The sequence below is a fragment of the Prinia subflava genome, chromosome 19 (assembly GCF_021018805.1).
Source record: "Prinia subflava isolate CZ2003 ecotype Zambia chromosome 19, Cam_Psub_1.2, whole genome shotgun sequence".
Lineage (NCBI taxonomy): Eukaryota > Metazoa > Chordata > Aves > Passeriformes > Cisticolidae > Prinia > Prinia subflava.
In genome coordinates this window covers 12212514-12239271 of record NC_086265.1, presented here as the reverse complement: position 1 = coordinate 12239271, position 26758 = coordinate 12212514, and the positions used below count along the sequence as shown (strand labels likewise).

The 26758-nt window shown below is 53.4% G+C and overlaps 1 protein-coding gene and 1 long non-coding RNA gene across 5 annotated transcripts in view; one reads left to right on the top strand and one right to left on the bottom strand.

The window, feature by feature from the left end:
* Positions 1-10462, top strand: LOC134560454 (uncharacterized). Its single transcript, XR_010082738.1, has 2 exons — positions 1-855; positions 10259-10462. It is a non-coding gene; the product is annotated as an uncharacterized LOC134560454 (long non-coding RNA).
* Positions 1-26758, bottom strand: part of NF2 (NF2, moesin-ezrin-radixin like (MERLIN) tumor suppressor) — a 46955-nt gene that overhangs the window by 1655 nt on the left and 18542 nt on the right. Inside the window, exons 5-16 of one of the 4 annotated variants that reach the window (XM_063416474.1) lie at positions 26199-26267; positions 25977-26059; positions 25278-25353; positions 24927-25061; positions 22386-22460; positions 20811-20924; positions 17976-18098; positions 17381-17598; positions 16654-16759; positions 11492-11622; positions 9145-9304; positions 7440-7484 (exon numbers count right to left, since the gene is read on the bottom strand). In XM_063416474.1, the coding sequence (XP_063272544.1) occupies positions 7449-7484; positions 9145-9304; positions 11492-11622; positions 16654-16759; positions 17381-17598; positions 17976-18098; positions 20811-20924; positions 22386-22460; positions 24927-25061; positions 25278-25353; positions 25977-26059; positions 26199-26267 (1326 nt within the window). In that variant the 3' untranslated portion in view covers positions 7440-7448. The remainder of the gene's footprint in view (positions 1-7439; positions 7485-9144; positions 9305-11491; positions 11623-16653; positions 16760-17380; positions 17599-17975; positions 18099-20810; positions 20925-22385; positions 22461-24926; positions 25062-25277; positions 25354-25976; positions 26060-26198; positions 26268-26758) is intronic. The other 3 variants (XM_063416476.1, XM_063416472.1, XM_063416473.1) reach the window with 3 other exon arrangements.

Here is a 26758-nt window from a genome sequence, read left to right as displayed (position 1 = left end):
GAGAGCACAGCGGGATCAGGGCACTCCCCAGCCTCCCAGAGGGCACCCCCAGGAGGGAGGTGCTGCCTGTATCTTTCTGAAAATACCAGGGAACGTCGAAGCCCAGGGGTTGCGGAAGCCAGGGGTCGTGCAGCCCCCACCACAGCAAGCACAGCCCGAGGGAAAGCAGGGGCAGAGACTCCATCAAGGTCATCGGCACGGCTGAGGCTTCCAGGGTGTGGAATACATGGGAGACTGGATCCAAGGAGCCAGCCCTGGGGCCCTGACAAGGAGGACACACAGGGGACCTTGGGAAGCTGGAGGAGAAACACCTCAGTGAGCTGAGGGAGAACCCGCAGCTCCAACAGGCCCCCGGACATGTGTCCCCTCTGTCACCAAATGGGGCCCATCCTCTCCGTGCTCACATCCAACCCCATCCCACACGTGTGATCCATGCAGCCACGCTGGGATCTCATCTCATCCCACCCTGCTCCATCCGTGCTGCCAGTCAGAGCTGGAGAGCCCTCACTCCCAGCACTGTCCCTGCAGCCTCTGCAGGACTTGGAAACCCTTGGAAAACTTTCCACAGCCATCCCAAAAATAATACCCAACGGAGCAGCCGTGAGCCCATTTGCTAACAGGCCAAAGAAGATAAAAGAAATCCTCAGCGGCGGGGAAGAAATCCCGGGATTTACAGACAAGCAGCCAATGGAGTGCAGTGGGAGAAGTGCCACCTTCCCGGCAGCTGCTGGATCACCAGGAGTTTGCCAAAGCAGCCGGCTAATTGCCAGGGCTTCGTTTCAGCTGGATTAAGCGTGGTGCCTTCCGCCGGGAATGCCGCTCTTGCTGCAACAGGAATCCTGGGATCACCTTACAGTGAGTTAAGCCCCTCAACAGAGCCGTCAGGCGCTTTCCCCCCTCCCTGCTTCTCCCCCATGGCTTTTCCTCAGTAATTCCTTCACAGCTCTAATGCCAGAAAAAAATCTGTATTGCAGAGGAAATTTCTGCAAGGGCTTAATAATCTTTCTTGGCAGCAGCTCCTGGGCCAGGGCTGGCTCTCCTCCTCCTCAGCATCCCCCTGGCTGCTCCAGTGTCCCCTCCAGAGCTGGCTGGAAGGTGGATGAGGTGGGACAGGGATTCTGTGTGCTACAGGCAGAATTTTTCCTCTCTAAGGCTGGAGAGGGAAAAAAAAAGGAGCAGAGAGCCCCAGGCTGCTGCCAGACCACTGCTGGGGCCATCTGACAGGAAGCCCCATTCCTGGAATGACAGGAAGCCCCATTCCTGGAAGTGTTACAGGGCCTAAAGGGGTCCAAAACAGCTGGAGAAGGACTTTGGGACAAGGCCTGGAGCAACAGGGTAAGGGGGAATGGCTTCCCACTGCCAGAGGGTAGAGATGGATGGGATATTGGGAAGGAATTTGTTCCTTGGGAGGGCGGGCAGGCCCTGGCACAGGGTGCCCAGAGCAGCTGTGGCTGCCCCTGGATCCCTGGCAGTGTCCAAGGCCAGGCTGGACAGGGCTTGGAGCAGCCTGGGACAGTGGGAGGTGTCCCTGCCATGGCAGGGGGTGGGATGAGATGAGCTTCAATGTCTCCCCCAACACAAACCATCCCATGATTCCATGATCTACCTGCCATCCATCTCCTTCCCAAGGCTGTCCCTCCAAATCCATCCCTTCTGCAGCCTGGCTGGGGAACCAGCCCGTCCCAGGCCTCCCAGCCCACAGGAGCTCATTCCCTCCCAGCACAGGGAGGGGAGGTGCCCGCAGGATCCCCTGGCCCAGCCAGGAGGAGCAGAGCCGGCTGCAGCTGCTGACAGAGCACAGGGAAGATGTTTCCCTCAGGCTGATCAAGGAATCCGCCTGTTTCAAGCCTGCTCTCTGCCTGTAGCTACACACAGCTCTCCAATACCCCCACGTGTTTTGGGGGTCCTGGGATACCCCGAGGGCAGCCTGAGCCCAAAGCTGTGCCTGCCTCAGCCCAGAGATTTGGGAAGCAGCAGAGGCAGAGCTCTGGAGCATCCAGCACAGGCACGGGGAGAAAGGAGAGACGCAGCCCTGCTCCTTTGCTGGATGCTTTCATCCACAACATCCAAAGGCTCCTGGAGAGGCTCAGTGGTACTATTTTTTACCTATCCAGGGAATCTGAGGCATGGGAAGAGCAGCCACACAGGGAGTCAGAGCAAAGGTGGGTCTTGAGGAGATGGGATCCCATGGAGAGGAGTGAGCACAGCCTTCCCAAGAGGACCGTGCCCTGTGGTCACTGCCCCCCAGCAGTGGCCAGATTGTGCCACCTAAAAGGCAAACATCAGAGGGATTCCTCCCTGGGAGGGTGAGGCCCTGGCACAGAGCCTTGCTGGGGCTATCCCATCCTTGGAAGTGTCCAGGGCCAGGCTGGACAGGGCCTGGAGCACCCTGGGACAGTGGAAGGTGTCCCTGCCCATGGCAGGGGTGGGATGGATGGATGGGTTTTAAGCTCCCTTCCAGTGATGAGCAGGACCAGGATCGGGGCTGCCCGGCAGCTCCAGGCAGCTGCCTCCTCACACCCGACTGCAGCCAGGCACCAGCATCACCCGAGAGGAACCAGGGCTGCTCCTCACTGCACCCCGACCCTCCACTGCCTGTACCAGGTGGGAAAAATCTCCCCCGCCCTTTTTCTTTCTTTTATTGTTGTTTTCCTCACTGTGGAGTGCAGGCAGAGCTATCCCTGCTCCCACTGGGAGCACCACACAGACCAGTCCCGAGGGATGCGCTGGGGGAAGGTGGAGGAGCCGAGGGGAGCTCCGGGGCCATCCTGACTCATCCCAGCGGGCGCCTTGAGGGCTGCGGGAGCCGGTGGGCACAGGGAGCTCTCTGCAGGGAAATCCCACTCCCTCAACTGCCTTTCCTTTCTTTTCTGCACTGGGATGTGAAAGCAAAGAGGAGAGCACTGCTCTGTGCTGGCCTCTCCATCATCTGTTGGGGGGAAAGCCTCCAGCACCTCCAAAAACTCTCCACAATCTCTGCATCCCCTTTTCCTGGCCAGGCAAGGAGAAATAAATATCCCTCCCCGTAGCGTAACGCCTTGCAGAGTGATTAAGAGGGAGTTACATCCTCGTCAGTGCAGAGAAAAGGAAAAAAAAATTGATTTACAAGCAGTATTATGATAATCTCCTTCCTGCAGGAGGGAGGGTGGGCTCCCGATGCTCTACCAGAGCCATCAAGGAAAATTTAGAGGGAGAGAGAGGCAGCGCAATTAAGCGGCCTGAGCTCGAATGAATCAAGATCTGAGGAAGGGAAGGGAGGGAAGAGTCCTGCTCCCTGCATTCCTGCACTGGGGCTCCTCTGAGCCTGCTGCCACCCAGGGCTGATTTGATTTAGGAAACACAAACAAACCGAAGCAGCCCAATAAGTGCCTGGCAGGCACAGGCGGTTTGGAGCAGGTAACCCAATAACTGCAGGCACAGCACTGCCGGGGCTGGGCAAACCCGACCCAGGGAAATCCCCAAGGCTCCTGCGAGCCCCACAGCCGGGGCCATCCGAGGGGAATGGGCTGCATCCCCAGCGAGGGGAAGGGGCTGCAACTCACACCAACCTGCCCCCAAACCTCCCTCAGCAGGAGGAGGTTTAAGGTGTCTCATTTCCTTGTTTATCCTGCAGTATGGCCAGGCTGGAGGAGAGGGGGACCTGTACCACCCTCACTCCATGCAATGCTAACATGTTTTCCTGCTCCCGGGAAGATCTCCAGTCCTTGCTAATCATCACCCAGTGCTCTGCACAGTAAATCCTCTTTATTCCCCACTCGCTGCTCTGGTGCCTTTCTCCATCCCTGCCCACTCCCCAGTCCCACCAGCCAGGTGGACCTTTCAATTCCCACTGTTACTTTTGAACCCAAACCCTATTTTCCTGTCATTCTTCCCATTTCCCTCCCTGCTCCTCTCTCACTCCCACGCTGCCGTTTATTCTCTCCCGAGCACAACTGTCCCCCAGCCCCCGACGCTTTGATGAGCCCATTTGAAAGGAGAAGATGACGCTCCATGTGAAGGAAACGCTTTTCAAAGGCTGCCACAGAAATAGCTGATAGGCCTGACGTTTCCTACTTTCCTCTTGTTCCTTGTAAACAAGGAAAAGAGGCTGCCGTGTCCCAGTTTAACTGCCTGGGAGTTTCACTTCCCAGCTCCGAGGAGAACTGGGAAGAAAATGAACCTGGAAGGGATGTGGTCTCTCACATGTGGGCAAGATCCACGTGGGATGAGCCTCCATCTCCTCCTGCACTTGGAAAATGTATTCCCAGATCTGCTCTGCCCACTTGGGTATCTCCTGGCTCCCACCTGCACCCCAGCCAGGTGCCAGGCTGCGTGAGAAGCTGGCAGCCTCACTCCTCTTTTCCAGCCTCACAGCTCCCAAGGAAATGGGAAACACCGGCACTGCAGCTCCTGGGAAGTCCCTTGCTGGTGGTGTGCCCATTCTGCTTTCCCTCTCCAGCTGGGATTGGGTGATACAGCTCTGCAGGAGACTGAAGAGCACCTCATCCCTGTCCAAGATCCACAGGGAAGGAGGGCAGCTCAGCCTGCGCTGTCCCACCCAGGCTCCCTCCTTTTGTCCTTTCCAGAACATTCCTTGTGCTGGTCCCTTCTCTCTGCAAGGGGCACATCCTCCTCTCAACAAACCGCTAGAGCAAAAGAGACCTGTTCGAGGGAATCTGCCGTTCCAGAAGGGGAGAGATGAGGAAGGGAATCCCCAGGAGGTGACAGGGACCCCACAGAAATTGTGAAGTCCTCAAGGGACACGTTTCAGTGATCCCTAGCATGCTGCTCACCCAGCACAAGTGGAAAATAGAGAAAGTGTCTGCCCCAGTGCCAGCCTCCCAGAATCCTTCCACCTGTCCAGATGATGAAGGAGCCTTGTGACATGTGGGGGTGGCACATCCTGTGTGCATGATGAGACACAGGCAGCAGTGCCATCACCAGCCACCAATGTCCTCACAAGGACAGACCACAGCCTACCCCGAAGGTGCAGGAGGGAAGACAAGGCTGCAGAAGTCCCCTTGGCTCTGCCCCACTCACCCTTCTGTGCTTCCAGCTAGGAACTGTTCATTGGCTAAATCCAAAGGGGACCTTAAAGCTCATCCAGTGCCACCCCTGCCACAGCAAGGGACACCCTCCACTGTCCCAGACTGCTCCAAGCCCCGGCTTTGGACACTGCCAGGGGTCCAGGGGCAGCCACAGCTGCTCTGGGCACCTGTGCCAGGGCCTGCCCACCCTCCCAGGGAACAATTCCTTCCCATCCATCCCTGTTTTCTGGCAGTGGAAGCCATTCCCTGTGTCCTGTCCATCCAGCCCTTGTCCCCAGTCCCTCTCCAGCTCTCCTGGAGCCCCTTTGGGTCCTGGAAGGGGCTCTAAGATCTCCCTGGAGCCTGCTCCAGGTGAGCACCCCCAGCTCAGATCTCAAAGCATCTCCACAATGATCATTATCAAGCCAAGGACAACACTGCACCATGTCCAGGATCAGAGCCAGGAGAGGAGCCAGCAGAATCTGCATGATCCCCATGGGCCTCAAAAGTGATCCCTTGGGACTGAGCTCAAGCCCTGGAGAAGCTGCTCTCAGCCACGTGAGAGCCTGGCAGGAGAGGCCAAGCTGCCTGTGGAAGGACCAGAGGCTCAACGACAAAGCTGCTTGTCTGGGAACAGGCGTGGAGATTTGCTCCTTGCCTGGATACTTCAAAGGGCTTAAATCCCAGTAAATAAGCATGACTGTGCAAGAAGAAAGCAACTGGAATCAAAGACCTGATTGTGTTTTAGCAGCCTGTCCTAGGAGCTTTCCTGCAGTGGAGGAGATGAGGAAGAAGTGGGTTTTTCACCTTCTACCACAGCCTAAGTGACAAACCCTCCTGAATCGGAGCCACAGCACCAGCCCACGGCAGGGAGCTACGGAGAAGGGAGAGCAGCTTCCAGATGAGGTGTCTGTGCTGTGCCCACAGAGCTCATAAAAAAGGATTAGCATGTTAACCACGTAATTAAACATGAAGAACTTAGCAGGCGCCTTCAAAGGCAGGCACCAAACCCCAGAGGTCACACTGCAGCGCTCACTGTGCAGCTGCTTTAATTACGGGGTCCTCCTGGGCACTGGAGAGCTCCCAGCTGCTGGAAGAGTCTTCCCACAAACTGCCAGGGCTTCATTCCACCTCCTTGCTGTGGCCACAAGTGGATTTCACCCCAACTTTACCTGCCATGGAGGTCTTCAAGCCAGGTGGGATGGGATAATGTGTTTCATCCATGGCCAGTCTGTCTGGAGACACCCAACACCTCCCCCAAGGTGGCCCAGACCTGCAGGGTCACCCCTTTTAGCCTCTTCTGCATGGAAGTGCTGAACAATGAGAGCAGCTTGTTTTGGGGAACATGTGCAGCTCCAAGAGCTGGCACAAACCCCAAACTCCAGGGATTTACAGCCCCTGGAATGGCTGGTGCAGTGAAGATCAGCACAGCCTGTGCTGAGTTCTCCTGGGTAAAACAACCTCCTGTCTCTGCTCCTGAGCTCCAGAGGTGCTGGGGAATTGCTCTGTCCTTTCCAAAAGCACTTCCCACCACCATAGTTCTGCCACCTGTGAGTGTGGTATCTCAATACTCCTGAGTGCCTCCGACTCCAAGCTCCCAAAACCCTGTGGCTGTACAAGAACCTCGCCCCAGGGCAGAGCAGGACAGCCTCCCCAAACTCATCCTCCCAAAGGAGGGAGCGGATGCTCGGCACACACAGCCTGTGGATTGAGGAAATCCTTGGAGGAAAGCAGGCTCCAGGAGTGAGAGATGTGGCACTAACAGAGCAGGACCCCCAGGCAGGAGGAGGTAGGGGACAGGCAGAGGCAGTGCAGGAAGAACAACTCCTGTCCCCAGGTGTGCTGGTGACCTTCCCCTGGCACTAGAGCCAGCTGCAGACACCAGCTGTCCTCAGTCCTCTGCTTTACCTTCCTGGGGTGCTTCTCAAACAGGCAGAGCATCCTTGTGCTGCTGCGCTCCGAGCGGAGCTGCGCATTTTTAGCCTGTTTTGACAGTGTTGGCAGCAGAGTTGATGGGGTTTGGCTGTTTGTTTGGGGTATTTTTTTCTGCATCCCAAATTTCTTTCTGCAACAAACAAGGGGGGAAGGTGCTGGTTTATTTCATTAAAGGAATCTTCAAAGGCTGCCCTGCACCTCCGATAGATTCCCAACCGGTGCAGAAACAGGCGTGCTGAATTATTTAAGTGCCTCTACCTGAACTCCCCCTCTGAGGTTGCCAACTCAATTTCTGCCACGAAAGAAGCTTCCCAGCACAGAGGATCAGGTGTAGGAACAAATGCAGAGAGGCTGGGAGTGCTCCTGGGGGAGGCAGAGCCGGGCTGGACGGGTGACCGCGGGCAGCCGGTCCCCGCTGGAGCGCAGGCAAGCTCATGCACGGGTTAGTGCCACAGCCAGATCCCAGCACCCCACGCAGAGTACCTTGGAATAACCTACTTGGAATTCTCAAATGCAGATAGGTCTTCTGCCCTGGGCTTGAGGCTAAACCAGCAAAATAAAATGAACAAATAATAATAATAATCCCCGTGTGTGATACGAGGGCAGGTGATCTGTGCGATCTTAGGGCTTGCCTGGAGCAATCAGCAGCGTCCAGGTGGGACAGAGGGTTGGTGCCATTGAAGTATTGCTGGACTGATATCCCATTCCTGGTGCCCTGTGTTTCCTTGCCTTCACCACAGCGAAGACAAAAGCCCTGCCGACCTCCCTGAGCAGAGCAGGCTGTAATTTCCCTCTGATGTCTCCACTAATAGTCTATTATTTGGGAACCTTTGCTCCTTGCTGAGATGCAGCAGCCGGGCAGCCCCCGCTCCCTCCGGAAGGGAGGGGACAGGACAAGGCTCCGTCCTCAAAGGGAGGCAAAGTGACGGCGCCGTGACAAGCCCTGACAGACATGGAAATGATGGCCCAGCCACCCTCTTTAAGGGAGACAAATGGGGCCATCAGCTCTCTATGAACTCCTCTCTGTCAGAAGTGAAAATTTAGCAGTTTCTGTTTAAACCAAGGACTTGGAACACAGAGACAAATCCTACCAAAACCTACTGGGAGCAGAAACGCCTCCAGATTCTACAATGACAAAAGGGGTTGTGAAGATTTTTATTTTCTCTGCTCTAGTGTGACAGGAACCTGAATAGCTCCAGGCCAGCACGAGGAAACTGGCGAGTGAGCCCCGCTAGATTCATTTTCCTGCCCCAATTCAGTGATCACAAACTCCCAGCCATGAAAGTCGGCAAGAACTGATATTTCCAAATCCTTTCAGACATAACTCTTGGCTGGGAGTAGTAAAGAGAGCAGGATTTGTTTTTCAAGCCTGCAGTTGTTACCACAGCCTGCATCCCGTGCCGTATGGATTTCCGAATCCTTCCCGAGGACAGCTGCTAGCGAAAAGCCAGCCAGGAAAAAGCCTTTGCAGGGAGAAAAGCCTTTGCAGGTGAGTGGGGCCGACCACCACCATCCAAATCCATCATGGATGTGCCCCCAGCCCTTCATTACAGAGCCCAGCACCGAGGCAAAGGAAAAAGATGGGACGTAGAAATAAAGAAGGGGTTTTGCTTTCAGGTGACCCTCGGGTCAGCAGACCCAGGCAGCCTCAATTTTTGGCTGAAGTTCCTCATGTCAGCCCCCTTTCAGGAGGCAGGTGGCCCCAGGGAGCAGAGGTCTCACACCCCCTGCCAGCAAAGGCTTTGCTGTTAGTGACTGAAGCTGCACTACAGGTTTCTCTAGAGAGATTAAAAGAGAGGAAGAGCTTTTGGCTTTTTCCACTGAAAGCTCCTAAGCCAGGAGTATTTCTGCCCTCATTATTCACCAGACAAGCTCAGTGCTTGCAGGGAACAGCTGCAATAGGCAGGGAGGGCTTTTCCTGTTCACCAGGGATACAGAGCCCTTCCAACAGCATCCTTGTACAGCTTTTAAGGTTCAGCAGGACCTTCAGCCCTGGAGACCTTCACATTCCTTCCCCCAGCACTAGAGAGACCAGGCTGGGTCAGGACACCAGGACCACTAGAGGCTGGAATTCTCTGATCAAAGCTAAGCAGTTGGGGAAGAAAGCCTAGATCCAACAATTTTATTATCAAAAGCTGGGTGACTTTAGGATTCTTTTTAAAGGGTTTCATCAGGGGAGGTACAAACTGGGGCCCTCTGATACCTTTTTTATAGTGTTGTGCTTGCTGTTGCCCCGGCTGGAGTTCTCGTTGTGCAAAATATCCAGAGCTGTCTCTCTCTCCTTGAGCTTCAGTGCCTCAATTTCTGTCTTCAGCTCGTTGAGCTGCTCCTGCAGGTGCTTACTCTTCTCCATGTACTCCACCCTAACACACACAGAGAACAGCCCTGGGTTAGCACTGACCAGCTGCAGGTGCTGATGTGACACCTGATAACAGAATTATAACAGAAACTGCTTTTCTTCATTATTTTTAGCTTGTGGAACTGATAATATCAGTTTATAGCACACAGTGAGCTACTCAGAGCAATTATTTGTTCCTTATTAAAGGGGAACCAGACAGCCAACCCAGCAATAAAAGTGTAAGTTACATTATTATATAAAATTAAACCCAAGCTGGGTGGTAATTTAAGTCTCTCAATTTGCAAGTGAAGCTGACAGAGTTTTACACCACACAGTGGTTTAAGCAGCTACTCAAGAGATCTCTACACCTCTGCAGCCCTTCCAAACCTGCTCCACAACCGAAATCCACAAATCTTTCCATGAGGAAGGACCCTGATGTACATGTCGTGTTTTAGAGGCATTTAGCTCATAAACTGTGTGGGAGCAGGTGCTGTCCCAAAATATCAGGTATCTTGCAGGCACAGAGCATCCCTGGCAGAGAGAAAGTCTCCCCCCAAAAAAACATAAAGGAAGGGAAAAAACCAACCCCCAAGGCCAGCCATTCCCAGGACTCATCCTGAACTGCCTTCCACAATGAGAAATCAACTGGAAAAATCACCCCATGAGTTCTGTACCTGTGATCAACCCCCTGAGCCAGGTCAGAGGGCCAGCAGGGTAATAGGAACCCTTTCTAGTGCCAAAATTTGTAGAGAGGTTTATCCCAGCACCCGAGGAAAGAGAACAGCCCCAGAGAAGACAGGAAAAGCATCCTATTGCTTTCAGCATTTGGCAGAGGCAGCTCTCTCTGCTCAGGAGAGCAGGATGACCTAGATAGCAACCTAGGTACAAAACCAGGAATTATCCTGTTATTTTCAGCTTCTATCTTTTCCCTTCTGGCTTTGGGAAAAGTTTTTCAAAGTTCTTAATCTCCTGTCTCTAGGTCTGTGATTTCATACACGGGAGAGGCACTGAGCAGAGGCAAACCAAAGCACCCTCTGGGATCCAGGGGTGCCAGGGGTGTCACTGCAGCCTCGGGAAGTTTTGGCCGGAGCAGGATGACAGAGCCATTGTGGCTTTGATCTACGACCCAATCGATGAACAAAGCACATCATTACTACAGAGATTAAAATCTGATCTGCTTTGATTTCTGCTCAATTGGTAATTTTGAAGGCTACACTTACACCCTCAGGAAAACACAAGATCAAAGCTCATAATCACATCCAAGCTTGCTGGCGAGCACTTTTTATCCAAGAACGTGACACAAATTCCAAGGAAAAGGGGTTAAAGCCCTAGTGCAGGACCTTAACACACCCCAGCTAGCACCACATTCCCTGGACACCTGCAAAGCCTTAAACTCAGGCCTCCAGCACTCAGCCTGCTGGTAACTCCTTCCACCACCGTGGGCAGTTCCAGCCTGAGCAGGAGCCAGGATTCCCACACAGAGAGGAACTGTAGGGCCCTGAGCTCACCTGTGAGCAGGTGGCAGGGACAGGTCTGTGACACCAGGTCCCCACCAGGGAAAAGGCTCAGCCAGGACAAGCACAGAACTGCTCAGGTTGGAAAAGTCCTCTGAGGTTAAAAACCATCCCCCAGCAAGGCCACCACTGCCCCATGTCCCCAAGTGCCACATCCACGTGGCTTTTGCATCTCTCCAGGGATGAGGACTCCAGCCCTGCCTTGGGCAGCTGTGCCAGGGCTGGACAGCTCTTTCCATGGAGAAACATTCCCAATATCCAGCCTGCCCCTCCCCTGGCCCAGTCTGAGGCCGTTCCCTCTCCTCCTGTCCCTGTTCCCTGGGAGCACAGCCCAACCCCCCCGGCTGTCCCCTCCTGTCAGGAGTTGTGCAGAACCACAAGGTTCCCCCTGAGCCTCCTTTTCTCCAGGCTCAGCCCCTTTCCCAGCTCCCTCAGCCTCTCCTGGGGCTCCAGCCCCTTCCCAGCTCCGTTCCCTGCCCTGGACACGCTCCAGCCCCTGCAGGTCTCTCTTGCCAGGAGGGTCCCAGAGCTGTCCCAGCCCTGGAGGTGCCCCAGCAGTGGCAGCACAGGGGACAGGCACTGCCCTGCTCCTGCTGCCACCCCAGGGCTGGCACAGCCCAGGTGCCCTTGGCCTTCCTGGCCACACCTGGCCCATGTCCAGCACAAATCCCAGCCCAGACTGGATGCATGCCACGTACTTCTCCTTCTCGATTTCCATGGACAGCCTCTTCATGTCCGTATCCTTGAAGTCGAAGGAGAGGCTCTCGCTGATGAGGTTGAAGCTCGGCAGGTCAGTGGGCAGTGCTGTGGTACTTGAGTTCATGGACTGCTGAAGAGAGAGCACGAGTTAATCACTCTGGGCCACACAAGTGTCACTACAGCAAACGTTCTGCAACGCCAACGTAAAATCAGAGCAACACTTGAGCCCAGAGTCCCGAGCACATCAGCCTGGAGACCCCTTTACTCCATTCCCAATTTGCTCGTCAATTCAAAGCCATTGCTCCTCCAGGACTCTTTGCAGCCCTAAAAAGGAGACAAAATACCACCTGCCTTCAAAATCTATTGACAAAACTTGGTAAAATCAAGGCTTTATCACTGCTGTGTCACTTTAAGTTGGACAGAAGCTGCCTCTCGGGAGTCACCTGTCTGCTATTTAACATTCAGTCAGGTTTATAAAGTTCAAGCTGTGAGCAGGGACAATGTAAGAACCTGTGTGACAGCAGAGTCCTGCACTCCACAGCTCCCCAAAGCCTGAACAAAGACCAATGTGACCCCAAGGATGCCATTCCAGGAAAGTCCATGGAGAGGCACCGACGTGTTTTTATCTCCTCAGTAATTTACAGCTCCAAAGGTTAAGAAACCACTTCTAGATTCAGCTGGAAATGGAGATAACACAGCAAATGACTCCTGGAACACCTGAGCAAGGATTTGGAACTTTCTTCCTCCTGCAAAATGCCTTGCTATCCCCAAGTGACACACACTGCCAGGTGCTCAGATTTTATCTTCTCCTAAAAAATGACCCTTCTTCCTCTCAGTCAAAAATTCTGTCACACCTCTAACAAATGGGCTCATTAGGAGGAGAGGAAAAGCCTGCTGGAGCCATGGCTCTACTCCTGCAGCACGCTGGATGAGGTGGCAAGCAGAGCACACGTCAAGGGTGGCACAGCAGCATCAGATGGGGCTGAGTCACAGCTGCTGCCAGCCTGCTCAGCCCCGCTCTGGGATATGAGAAATCCAGCCCGGCATCCCAAAGATCCCCCACCTCCCTCCTGGATGCTCCTCCTTGCTTTAAGGGATTCCTGTAAGGAAAGCAATGTGCCCAAACCTGGAATGGCACTGCTGGGTACCTGTTCTAACACATGAGAGTTTGAGCTTCCACTGGCTCTTTCTTTCCCTCACTTCTCCTATTTGGGATACTCCAGGCACTGTTTTCAGTGAGCTCCTCTTCAGCAAGACCTGCAAGCACTGGGGTGACAGATTTACTCTGCACAATAACCTGCCTCTTCCCTCACCACCAGCCTGGAATTCACAAACAGCCAGGGCTCGTTCCCAGCTCGGACAAATCTGAGAGGGACAACATTTCATCGACCGGCGGAGCTGGAACACAAACACCTCGTACAAGCATAAACAAGGGGGTGCCTCAAGCTGCACTTGGCCTGGCTGGAGCCTTCCAGGTGAGTTAAGACCCACATGACAAGGAAACCCAACTCCTCCCTCCCCCTTTGCTGCCAGCACGGAACAAAGCCACATTAATTCTGGAGCAGGCGCTGGAAGGGACAGCTCAGTACCTAAATTCCAGTCTCGAAGGAAAGGGGACAGGTCTGCCAAAGCACTTAACTGATTTAAATACTTGCATCCCATTGACATTCAAGTCCCTTCCCTGTAAGGCACACAGGCGTTCCCAAAGCCCTTCCCATGTGAGGTTCTCCCGTCCCTGCAGCGCAGGGGAGCCAGGAGCATCCGAGCCAGCCCACTGGCCTTCAGACAACCTTAGACTGTTTTTTTTCAGTACAAGCTTTGTTGGGTTTTGTTTTTAAAAACGCCCAACAACAGCAGTAACAGTTGAGCAGGAATTTCAGTTGCTGCAGCCATTAAGGCCTGAGCCAATTTATCAGGGTTGCTACAGCCACTACTTCCTTCTCTTCCCTCGGCACTGCTCTGCCATGGAGCAAGGAAAAAATTGGTGGAGAAGTCAGAGAGCAGAGGAGTGAGGAAGAGTATGGAAAAAGTAAAGAGTGAGCAGCTTCAGGGCTCTCAAAGGCATGGGCTTGATATCTGGAGCAAAGCATTTAATAGAATCATGGAATGGTTTGGGTGTGAAGAGACCTGAAAGCTCATCCAGTGCCACCCCTGCCATGGGCAGGGGCACCTCCCACTGTCCCAGGCTGCTCCAAGCCCTGTCCAGCCTGGCCTTGGGCACTGCCAGGGATCCAGGGGCAGCCACAGCTGCTCTGGGCACCCTGTGCCAGTGCCTGCCCACCCTCCCAGGGAACAATTCCTGCCCAATCTCCCATCCAGCCCTGCCCTCTGGCAGGGGGAAGCCATTCCCTGTGTCCTGTCCCTCCATCCCTTGTCCCCAGTCCCTCTCCAGCTCTCCTGGAGCCCCTTTAGGCCCTGGCAGGGGCTCTGAGCTCTCCCTGGAGCCTTCTGTTCTTCAGGTGAGCACCCCCAGCTCTCCCAGCCTGGCTCCAGAGCAGAGGAGCTCCAGCCCTGGGAGCATCTCTGTGGCCTCCTCTGGACTGGTTCGAGCAGTTCCAAGTCTCTCCTGTGCTGGGACCCTGGATCTGGAGGCAGCTCTGCAGGTGGGGTCTCACCTGAGCGGGGCAGAATTCCTGTTGCAGATTCCCTGCCATTTGCAACACTCCTGGGCAGCTCTTGCAGCAGGTGCTGTTATTTCTAAACCAGGGCCATGGGGTGATAAAAGGGACAGGGAGCTTTTTCCATATGTGGTTCCTCACCTGGAACAAACTGCAAAGCCCTGTCCCTGCATTACAGCAATTTCCTGCCGTTAACAGAGGGAAGCACCACGCTGGCAGCAGTCCCTCGGATCCCTCTGGAATACAGAGCGAGACAGAGAATCCAAAGGGAGCACAGAGCAGGCCAGGAGGTTTCCCCTGCAGGGAGAGCTCCTCCTGGCACTGCCACTGCCCTTATTTTGCTGCTCAGGAATTTGGGCAAGCCCAAACCAGCCACTTACAGCTCCCACAGGATCAGAGAGGAGGTGATTGCCTTTATCTGGCACCTGAAGGGCACTGAGGGAGGCAAAGAGCTGCAGCCAAGTCTGTAAGGAATGAGTTGTTCTCCAAGCCCTGATGGCCTGGGACTCAGATCCACATCTCACTTCTCATGCATCACCTACCAGTGACATCATAAAAGCAGCCTGGGCTTCAAGGACTAAAAAGACACTGAAACAAGCTTTAAAGAACCAGGATTGGAGACTTGAAAGTTGAAATATATATAGATTTAACTGTTTCTTTTGCATTTTCTGCAGCACAGAGTTAGGTCAGGGATTGGACTCCATCTCTTAAGGGTCTTTTCCAACCTAAATGGTTCTACATCCATCCACTCCCTCCTTCCTCTCCTGCTCTTGTGAAGTCCTGCTGAGCTCCCAGCGTCAGGGGACGACACAGCACAAGTCTGGGACCACAGAAAAGAACAAGCCCAATGTTACACACTCACTCAGGAAGAGAAATTTGGGATCCTGCACTGTTCATCAGAGTAAGGAACTCCAGTCTCCCAAACAGGATCTCTCCATGTGCTGGCAATCCAGGGAAGTGTAACAGAGGATGGGAGAGCCCAGCAAGGTGTTTTCCCCTGGATATGGACATGCTGGTCACACCAGCCTCCTCCTGACCTTGGAAAACAACAGCCATGGAGTCTGTGCAGCACAGCCCTCCTCCAAGGGCAGGGAGAGGGGCAGGAGGAGCAGCAGCTGCATGAGGGGACCCTGCCACCGAAATGGAGAGGAAAAAATCATTTCCCTTCCCACCAGGCACTGGAAGCTGTGTCCAGAAGGCCAGGGCTCTTTAGGGAAGGCAGAGGACACGGCCCCATGTGTCTGGAAGTGGCAGCTCTGCCTTCAGGCAGATGCAGCTGGAGGGGTGGAGCTGAGCTCCATGCAAATCCCACAACATTCCCCTAATGAGGCTCTAATTCCACGGGAACAGAGAGCAGAGCCCCCAGCTGCTCCCCTGCACCGGGAGTTTGGCACAAGGGCTTCGAGCTGGGGCTCTGCTGGTTTCACCAAGGATGGACACGGCAACACGAGGGAACATGGATGTGGAAGAGCTGCCCAATTTCCACACTGGCTGCTGTAGCCACGCAGCAGAGTTCCAGTGAGGACAAGTGTCTCCCTGTGCACAAGTTAAAGCCAGAATTAAGGAGCTGGTGCATCCCAGAATTCTAGTGACTTGTAAAAGAAGGAGCACTCCAAAGCTGGGCTTTATCCAGCACTCACTTGACTGAGTGTCCCAGAGCTGAGAGCACCTGATTATTTTCCATCACTGTTATTTTTAACAGCTTCCAAATATTCTTGCAGTGAACCCCAGGGAATCAGGATGAAAAGTTGCTTCATCTCACCCCCTCCCCAGTCTGCTCCTATAAAGTTTCCTGAGAAAGGGGGAAGGAGCCTGCAGGTACAAATTCAAACCTTGATGCTGGCATGTCCATAACTCCCACATCAAGCCTATTCCTGATGCTCTTCCCCTTCCCCCAGGCCAGGAAGGAACAGGTGTGAGCTGCAGGGATGGGGGCACCTGATGGGGTTTGCAGACACAATCAGGGAAGCAGAGAAAGAACTGCCAGACGAGTCAGAGCAATGGTCATCTAGTCTGGCTTTTTGGTGCCCAGCAGGAACCAGGACCAGATGCTTCAGAGGAAGGTGTGAAATCCTCTTAATGGACAATTATGGAATAATCTTCCTTCAAGTAAGGTTTTTTCCAGCACATAAAGGTCCAGTTGGTACCCAAAGAATGAATTTACAGGTTCTGAGGAGTGTTCATCCCACCTAACAAGAATAAAGACACATTTAACCCTATTTTAAAGGTTATTGCTAAGCTAGTGCACTCTGCACGTGCTGGCAAAGTGGCTCTGACACGGCTGCTAAATTGGTTTAAAATTTGCTGCTTTAATTTCACCAGCAGCTCCTTTGCTCTTGTAGCAAGAAGTGGGTGGAAAAAAAAAAGAGCACAGTTAAGTTCTGCTGGATGAGATGCAGGGATGAAAAGGGCAAGCACTGCTCAGGATTTCTGAGCAGCAATGAGACAGCTCAGCCCCCTGCATGGCTGGGATGGAGAAGGAGGCTCCTCCAGGCTACACAGGAAGGCAGGGAACTGGGAATTACAACACAGATCTCTCTTACTGTGTAGGAAGACTTGCTGGTGATCTCCAAGAGCTTCTGCTTGGCTCTGCGCTCCGACTCGCGAGCCTCCTGCAGGTCCTGCTTGAGCTGATCAGCCTCCTTTGCCCTGCAAAGACAGCAGCAAGCAGCAAATATCAGACTGGAGCCAGGAGCAACGAGAGGATGGAGAAGCAGGATCACAGCGCAGAATAGGCAAGAAGAGATGGAGAAGGGCTGAGTTCATCCAAGCAGAAGGGCTGACACCCAACAGGCTCTCACAGAGAGGAGTAATCAGCTGGAAGGAAACAAGGCTGATCTTTTACTTGCTCACTGCCACATTCACCGTGGGACCTGGAGCTGGGTATCAGGAGGGTGGAAACACCAGCTTTAACAAGGAGCAAAGTCTCTGTTCAAGGCTAACCCGGAACAGAACTCATGGCTGGAAAGGAGAACTGAACAACTGAGAGTAAGTAGAGGAGTAAGGAGAGAACAGGGAATGTAGATCTACCATTCAGAGGAACAGCAACCCCCAAGTGGTATAAACATTGTTAAATACTTGGGGGAATGCAGGGGAAGGTTGCAGAACACACCCAAAAGCAGAGCTGGCTTTTGGAAAGGGAAACCAGCTGGACCAAAGGTCTCTTTGCTGTTGGACACAAGTGGGAAGTTGAGGGAGGATAACTCAGAGGGATAACTTGAAGGGGGTGGGAAGCAAAGCAGAAGCAGCTGCAAGGTTGTACCCTCTGACCTCCTCTCCGACTCCTCGGCCATTTTCAGTGCCAACATCTCTGCCTCCAGCACCTTCTGCTCCATCAGCCGCTTCTCCTCCTCGGTGCGGATGGCCGTGGCCTTGATGCGCTGCATCTCCTGCTCGGCCTCGGCCGCCTTCTGAGCCAGCAGCTTGGCCTCCTCCTCCGTGATCTGCGCCTTCTCCGCCAGCAGATCCGCCGTCTCCTCCGACCTCATCTGACAATCCCGGGACACGAGGCCGTTAAGCACAGCCAATGTCTCCCCAAATGTGCGCGCAGCCCCCGGCGCAGGGCCCCGAGCTGCTCACTCCGACACGCTCCACAGGATCCCTCCCTTCCTGAAAGCCTGCAGCCGTCTGCCGCCAAGGCTGGGATGTGCCCAGGCTCTGTCCCAAATCATCCTCATGAGGGCTCTGCTCCTCCCGAGCAGCCCAGCAGGATGAAACAGCTCCATCCAGCCTGCTGCCCACTGGCCACTGGCAGCAGTTTGGGAGCAGTCTTATGGCAGTCACAGAGCGCTTCCAAAAACGCTTCCGCAGTGGAAAGAGTGAGGAGCAGCTGCAGTGCTCGGGAAATGGCCTCCCAGGGACCTACCAGAGCCTCGTTGGCCATCGTTGCCTCCTCCTTCAGCTGCATCAGCCTCCTCTCCAGCTCATCCCTGGTCCTCTCAGCCTCTTCTCTCATTTGCTTCTCTCGTGCCAGGCACTGTCGTTCCATCTGGGAAAAAGGTATTGGGGAAAGTGAGGAGAAAAACACGCATGAGGAAGGTTTTCCATGGATGAGAAAGAGTCACAGGTGAGGTCAGAGCACCGCTGCCTCCCCTCTGCTTAGTGACAACAGGAACGTTCCTGGACTGGGGTGACCTGATCAAAGAACAGAATCCTGGGATCGCTTGGGTTGGAAAAGACCTCCAACAGCCAAGGCCACCCCCTAACCCATGTCCCCAAGTGCCACACCCACACGTTCCTTTAACCCTTCCAGGGATGGTGACTCCACCCTGGGCAGCCTGTTTGATGCTCCCTTGCAAAGTGCCAGTCCTGAGACAATTGCCATCCCCTGCTCAGGCTGTCACTCACAGCATGGCCACAGGAGCTGCCTGCAGGTGACAATGTCCCCTGTGAGTCTGAGTCACAGGGCAGACCAGGACAAGTGGGCCTCAAGATCTCCAGCTTAACTCTCTGGAGTTTCTTACGGCAGAACTGGGCTTAAGAACAGTCTGAGGGCACCTCCCAAGCACCACAGCACGTGGCAGGAGGCTGAGGGACAAGGATAGCTGCTCCTTTTGATCAGATATCCAACCCAGCATCCTGGAACCTTCACTTCCCTTCGTTCAGAGGGAGGTCACACCGAGTGCAACCACCTCTGGCAATTCCTGGATAAAACAAACCCTCTCTGTTAGCAGGGAAAAGAAACACTTCTCCAGGAGGGCAAGATCCAAGCCATCAGGACCTGCCAGCTCTTCCCAGAAGATGCTGGGAGGGTTGCTGTGCCCAGGGACTGCATCTCCACTAGCCAAGAGCCCAAGGGAGCCTTTGGGCTAATTAACACACTGAGTTTAATCCCTCCAGTCCCACAGGAATGGGGCATTATAAATATCCGCGCTGCAGCCAGGACAGGAGACCTGCTGGGTTTAATAAGGGAAGGAAGTGAGACAAGCCACATTACTCTGCTCCTTGGACACCAGCTGTGCTCTGAAAGCGGGACGCCCACTGTTCCAACCGTTCTGCTTCCTTCTATTAAAGGTTCCCCTCGTTAATTATCATTATGATCTGCATCCCACTCAGGACTTCCATTAACAAGAATTCCTGATCTAAAAGCACTATCTGAAACCAGTTAACAACTGTGGATGCTGGGAAGACAGCACAGTGGCTGGCTCAGGACAGGGCAGCCAGCCCACACAGGAGCCTGACCCTTCCCATGGAGCCCAAGTGCTCTGGGTTTGGGAGCTCACGTGAAGCTGTAGGCTGCTGCTCCCTCCCAGAGCCCTCACCTCTTACAGCAGCCCAAATAAGCCCAGGATCTTGGGTGTGGTGTCATCCAAACACATCTAAAAGTCACTGATTGTAAAACTTAAAGATTCGTGGAATCGTTAAGGTTGGAAAAGCCAACCATTCTCTCAGCACCACTGTGTACACCATAAAACCATATCCTTAAGTGCCACATCCACTTTTGAACTCCTCCAGAGACGATGACTTCACCACTTCCCTGGGCAGCCCATTCCAATGCCTGACCGCTCATCCCTGAGGCTGTCAGCACTTGGACACCGTGCTGCTCCTTCCAAGGACCTTCTGCTCCACTAAGGACACGGCCCAGTGAACACAGAGTTGGAGGGTTGGTGGTTGGAGGCCTTAGAGTGCTTTTCCAACCTCAGTGGTTCTACAGTGCCAGCTCCTTACTGACCAGACGAATCCCTGTGGGAAGCACAAAGCCCCTTTTCCCCAGTGGAGCTTGTAGTGACTCAAGTCCAGACCTTTCCTGCCACTCCACGAGCTACATGAGGGAAAACTGCTTCAGGAGGTGCCTGAAGGACAAGTCACATCCTACCTCCAGCCCAGCTGAGCACCTCAATACCACACAAGCACCTTGGGGGGTGCATGAAGAACAAGCCATGTCCCATTTCAAGGCCAGCTGAGCACCTCAGCACCACACAAGGATTGAGAGAGGGGCCTGAAGGACAAGCCAGGTCCTATTTCCAGGCCAGCTGAGCACCTCCACCCCACACAAGCACTTCTGTGGCCACGCTCAAATGCAGTAACACCCAGACCCGTCAGCACAAGCCCCTGCTGGGTGCAGCAACTGCTCTGGCTTCTCCTGCTCCTCTCTAGTGGCTTCCCTGCCAAAGGGCCATTTATATTCCGAGCACCAGTGCTCAGATTAGCTGTGTGGGTTTCAGTGAGTAGAAAAGGTCTACGAGCAGAAAACAATGATTCATACAATTCAATTTGCTGATCTGTGCTCGTGGGCTCCACGCCGCTGCCTCTGCCGCGCCGGCCGCCCGGGCTGACCCGTGGCACGGAGAGAGGCCAGCACAGAATTAGCATTCCAGGCTGCACAGCCCGGAATGTCGGCGTGCATTCCATCACCCTGCAATTAGAAACGAGGCAGAGAGCTATGGCAGAGCACTGCTCCCCCTCACAGCCCCCATTTATCAGCTGTCCCAACACACGTCTTGCCACGCACTTGTAGACACCCAGGGCGGCTCTTCCCTCCTGTCCTCTCAGTTTTGTTCCCAAATTGGGGGCTGGACTCAGGCTGCCACAGCCTGCAGAGCCAAGCTGAGATGACTGGAGAGCTGGGAGCAGGCTACTAAAAAACGTTCAGCTGGACCTTCCCTCAAAGCTGCTTTGATGCCATTCCAGAGGCTTGTCCTTCCCAAGCCCATCTGCATTTCTGCATTTTGGCTCCCTGCTCATGGGACATGCGGCTCACCTGCTTCCTGGCCTTCTCCTCCCTGGCCTGGGCTTTCATCTGCTGCACCTCCAGCGAGTCTGCCTTCCTCCTCCTCATGAAGAGGTCGTGGTTCCCAATGCACAGCTGAAGGATCTGTTCCAGTCAGGGGTGAAGAGCGGAGAGAAACAGCTGTATGCGTGATGGCAGTGAGGTGGTTTGTATTCTTGACACACAAAAACACTAGAATTGCTTTGATTTGGTGCTTGTTAGTGCTTCCACCCACTGAGCTCCAACCCTGCGAGCTTCTCACAGCTGTAGGAGGGGCAGGGAGCCAGGTCCCACACCAAACACCAGCTCCTGGGTACAGCAGCTCTTTGCAGACACCAATTTTCTGTGCCTCCAGCACAGCATGGGTGTTGTTTTACACCCACCCTGAAAAGGCAAGAGGCCAAATAATGAAACAAAAATTTCTAGAGCTCTGCCCGGTTCCCTGGTTCTCACTGCCCCCCTTCTTTAGGCTCAAGATGAACTTGCACCTTCTCCCCAGTGTACATTTAAGACAGGAGATTAAAAAATAAATTAAATTTTTTTAAAAAAAGGAAAACCACTTTCCACTTGGACAAACAGAAGGCTTATCAAAAACTTGCTTGGGCATCTCCAGATACCTTTGCTGAAGGGATTTAAGCCCCAGTGTGGTTCTCTCTCTGGTAAGGACCAGGGAGGTGGCAGTGCTAGAGGAGGGTTAGCACAAGGTGGGCACACAGAGGAGTGAAAAGATTTTTTTGGCAATAAAAGCAGGGTTCTAAATTTGGATTCTTTTCTAAAGGACTGATTTACATGCTCTTCTTCCATTTCATAAGATCACAGAAGTGTGGAATGGTTTGGGTTGGAAGAGACCTTAAAGATCATCCAGTGCCTCCCCCTGCCACGGGCAGAGACACCTTCCACTATCCCAGGTGCTCCAAGCCCTGTCCAGCCTGGCCCGGAACACTTCCAGGGATGGGGCAGACACAACCCAGGTCACAAATGACTTCTCTAAGATTTCAGCAACCCAATGATGCAGGGAACGAGGAAGGCCCATTTCCCATGGAGCACAGCACAGCCAACCAGGACAGCAAAGGTCCCTGTGCGACCCAACAATGGATTTAAACCCAGAACATCAGCTAAGCTGCTCTCCAACATGGACAGCTCAATGCAGCCCATCCTTGTCCAAGGAGAGTGTCCTCAGAGGGAGAAAAGCCAGGACTCTGGTAAAAATGCCTCTCAAAACAGGGAGAGTTACAATACAGGGCAGAATGGGAAAGATCCACATGGGAAGAAAGAGGAACTGAGCAAAGCTGGGAGTTGTATTTACGAAGTGCTTGCCTATTTAGGTCAGCTGAAAGCCAAGAGCTCCAACAGGGAGCACAAAAAGAGGGGAGGGGGAGAGGCTCTGCGGAGCAGCTTGTCTTGAGCCTCCCCCTTCCCCCTTTCAGCGAGCAGCAAGTGCTACACCCCAGCACAACCACACAGCAGCAGCTCCCTCTCAAAGGAAAAGCCCCAAAAGCTTGTTGTCTCACACTCTCTGCGGAACCCACTGCTGCAGGCAGTAAAAAAGACTGTCTGTGCACTTACCAGCTTATTCACGCGCAGCTTTGATGAATTGAATTTAAAAACATCAATCTTTTTGTCCAATGGCTTAATCGTAAACTGAAAAGGAAAAAATAAAGAGGGAGAGAGTTATCAGAGAGTGGTGCATTTCATAAAAACGCAGCTATAAAATTCTTCCTGAAAGCTCTGGCTCAGAGCAGGTCAGCAGGGTCAGACACACGGCTCAGAGCCGTCCCCGTGGCTCTGAGCCAAGCAAGAGGACTCGCATCAAAAGCAGCCAAGGAGACAACCATTTCTCCTGTCAGGAAAACATGGGGACCACAGGAGCTGGTGTCCTCTGCAGAGAACTCTGCAGGGTTCAGCTCAGCACCTCCCCAGGCAAGGTGCAGCTCTCCTGGGAGCTGCAGAGAGCACAGAAACCACAGCAGGAACTCAGGATGCTTCCAAAGGGAGGAAGAACCAGCTCAGCTGCCTGATGGAACCACAGAGTCATTAAGGCTGGAAAAGCCCCCTAAGGTTATAAAATTCAAGTGTCAACCCAACAGCACCATGTTCACTCTCAAACCATGTCCCCAGGTGCCACATCCACAAGTGTTTTGAACACTTTCCCTGGCAGTCTGGGCCAGGGTTTGACAGCCCTTTAATGAAGAATTTTCCTTTATATCCAACTTAAACCTTCCCTGGCACAACTTGAGGCTGTTTCATCTCATTCTGTCACTCGTTACCTGGGAGAAGAGCCTGACTCCCACCTGGCTGCACTCTCCTGTTAAAGGGGCAGGAGAGCTGCATCAGGAACACAGCAAGGAGCTGCTGCCCTTCCCACCAACACCTCCCCTCACAGGAGCTCCCCAGAGGAATTTTCCATGCATTTTCTTCTCCAGAACTCAGCCGTGTCCTAAGACCTCCCCACAATTATTCCCTGTTACTCCCTGGCTCTAACTTGTATTTACACTCCATATGCCAACCAACCAGCTCCAGCCATGGCCTGGCTTCACCCTCTCCAAGGCTCTCCTACAGCAGCTCTCTTGAGAGGCCAGTGGTGGCACAAATCCCTCAAGGGCTTTGTAGTGCAGCCCTTGGACAGAGAGAAGCCTCTGCACTATCAAAAGGGTACTTGAAGAGATGGAGAGCTCTGCAAGATGGCATTTTTTAGGAGACATGCACATATTCCATCACTCCCCCACACGCTACAGAAATAACGGGCTGAGGAGCAGGAGCAGACAGAGTGTGTCCATTAGAGTGGGAGATCTGTCAATACACGGCCCTGCCTGCAAAGGGCCCTGCCCTGGCACTGTCTCGCTCTGGCAGTTTAAGAGCCAATCTTTTAAGACTTTCACAAAAGCAGACGTGCATGAACGTCCCTGGATTCGGGCTCCGGCAGAGCCCCCAGCAGTCACGGAGAGCAGCAGCAGGAATGTGCTGGGAGAGGAGTTTCAGCTCCGTGTGAACAGTCAATCTTTGTTAGGAGGGATAACCCCCAGTGTGGTGTCAGCAGAGCTGCTGTTCCCAGCTACTGGCCCTGCTTGTATCAGGTCAGGCCTGCTCGTGGGTGCCTGATCATACAGATGATTGAGCTGATGAAGGGATGGGTCTTTCCCCCGGAGAGAGCTCTGCTACAGTCCTGTGGCGAGGCTGTGGAGGGGTCCTGGGGTCCCTGGATCTGGGGAGCTCTCACTGCACTGTCACAGGCAGGGAAGCTTTGGAAGTCACTCAGTGCTGGGCTTTTTGCAGTCGCAAAGCTCTTTAAGGAGTAAAGCAAGTGCAGACAATTCCAGCATGGATTTACTGGTTATAAAACTTCACAAGACATGCAATAAACGCAGCTGATGAGAAACCTTTAGCTGCTCCCCTGATCAATATCATGTTTAGATTAGAAAACCATTTTTAATTAAGAAGTTAATTCTCTTCCTTACCATGAAGGCAGCTGGTTTCTTTGAGTAGCTTTCTCAGACTTACAGTGGAGCTGTCCAGTGCCCCCTCTCAGCCAACTGCACTTCTGTTCTAAATTAGGTTTGGGGGCCAACAAACCCAAGGACCCATATTTAGACTCTGGATTTAATAAATAACTATCCAACAGCGGACTTAAATTGCTCAACTTCCTAAAAATATTCCAGCTGCTATGCCAAGCCTAGGAGCCTGAAACCCAAGATGATGTAATGAGATGGCAAGAGCTCTTCTCCCCAGGAATACATCTCCCTGTATTCCATAATACAGAATATATCCACAGTAATAAATACTGTAATATATGCAGTAAAGAAGAGATTTTAACTTCTGAACTCTGGTATTTGGGCTAAGCACATCAACAGCAATTTTGGGTTTTTGAAAAGATTATTACATAGAAGGTTTGAAACCGAAGAGGAGAACCAGCTCCCCAGTGACCCCTCGCACGCCCACTTCCTGCAGAGTTTCAGGAAGGCTTGGATTAAGGTTTCAGCTGGAGGAGTTGAGTTGCCCTTAGCTAAGCTGGTGAGAGCAAGCACAGCAGACAGAGAAGCCAAGAGAAATCATTTTAAATCCCAGTTGTGTTCTTAGTGCTCTGAGGGAGGAGGTGGGACACATCCATACCTCTTTATCACTGTAGGAGATATTCCGGATCTCGTTCCATGGGAAGGAGATTTTAGGGGTCAATCTGTTGTCTGGGTCATAAATGTGAAGACCCAAGGCATCAACTCCAAGGAGAAGCTCTGTGCCCTTTTTATTCTGCAGGAGGAAAGGAAGGAGCAGAACTCACTGGGAGAGTCAGACATGAACCACTGTTCTGTCCTCAGCCAGCCCTGAGCAGTGACCCAGCACTGGGAACCAGGAGCTGCTGCCTCCCTGCAGCACAGGTGGTGTCCCCAAATGCCACCTCCCAGCTCTCCTGGCTCTCCAGGACATGGAGATTACCCTGGCAGAAAAACAGGACCCCCAACTCACCCTGATGGCGAAGTAGTTCACGCCGTACATCTCCAGGTCCTGGGCTATCTTCAGATACTCCATTTCAGCTTCATCTCTGTCAGGCAGGAACGGTGTTTGGGAGGATCAGAGAGGGACATGGCTGCCCCTGCTGATCCTCAGCACGCACTAGGCTTTAAAGCTTGGACTGTCTCTATCACACAGGTCAATCCTGTCTTTGCTGACAGGATCAATAAAGTCCAAGAGCAAATCCCACTCTGTTGTTGCCAGCATCTGAGTGGCTGCTGAGACGCAGCAGTCCAAGCCTGGCTTTGTTCACCTACCAATCCCTTCAGCATAAATAGGAAATCCCTAGCAGGGATGCCACTGTTTCAGATCCATGGCTTTGGGTTTATCCCCCAAAGGGAGCATTTTGCCACCTGAGGCAGCCATATAGTTTGAATCCCTACCCTATTTCTTCTCCCAGATCCTTGATGCAGGTGAGTCCTTATTTGCATCATTCCTACAATTCTCTTGAGGACCCTGACAGTGACCAGGGGACAGCAGGGCACAAGCAGAGCCATCGACAAAAGCTTTGAGCTCTTCCCGAGGCTGCTGCAGAGATGTGCTGGGATTCACCTGCTGGCAGAGCTCATGCAGCACCTGCCCAAGCTCCCCAAAGCCTGGTGACTCTGCAGGGGAGGGGAGTGGCCGTGACCCAGCCCAGCAGCACAGGCTCACCTCGCTCTGCCCCGGTGCTCTGCGTACCAGGCTGTTATCCTTTCCTCCCACATCTCCGGAGTCATCTGGTACAGGTTTATCACCTGGGATAGATGGGAGACAGACCCCAGGTCACAGTACTGCTCCTGGCTCAGCAAGAAAGCCAGAAACACCAGGACAGGTCCCACAGCACGTCCAACCTCAGGACAGCCTGGACACCGACTCCCCTGCGGAGCTCCTTACCCTCTTGGGAAGCAATTCCTCCTGTGCCAGGAAGCCTCTCTTGTGGACGTTGGGATCGTAGTCGCCGTACTGGGGAGAAGCACAGACACGGTGCCCACCCACGTTACCAACAGGGGCGAGTCAAACTCTTCACCCCTGCACACCCAGCCCTGAGAGACAGCAAACACGGCCTGTCACCCCTTCACCCCACAAGCACAGAACCTGCTGCTCTGTAAGGTGAATAACCCAGGTTTCTTTGCCATTTCATTGCTAATAGAAACAGCCTCCTTCTACTCATGCAGCAGAGCTGGGAGCAGAAGAAAATTTCCCACCATCACAGAATGATTAAGGTTGGAAAAGGTCTCCAAGACCAAGTCCAGCCAGTGAGTGAACACCGCTAAGGTCCCCAAGAGCCACATCTGCTCAGTTTTTGAACACCTCCAGGGATGGTGGCTCCACCACTTCCCACAACTTCAGCTGATGACCATCACCAGTTGATGTCCTCCATCAGTCCAGCTGGACTAGATTATTGTTGTCTATTCTATTCTGATTATCATGCCCTAATATTTCCCCCAATGCAG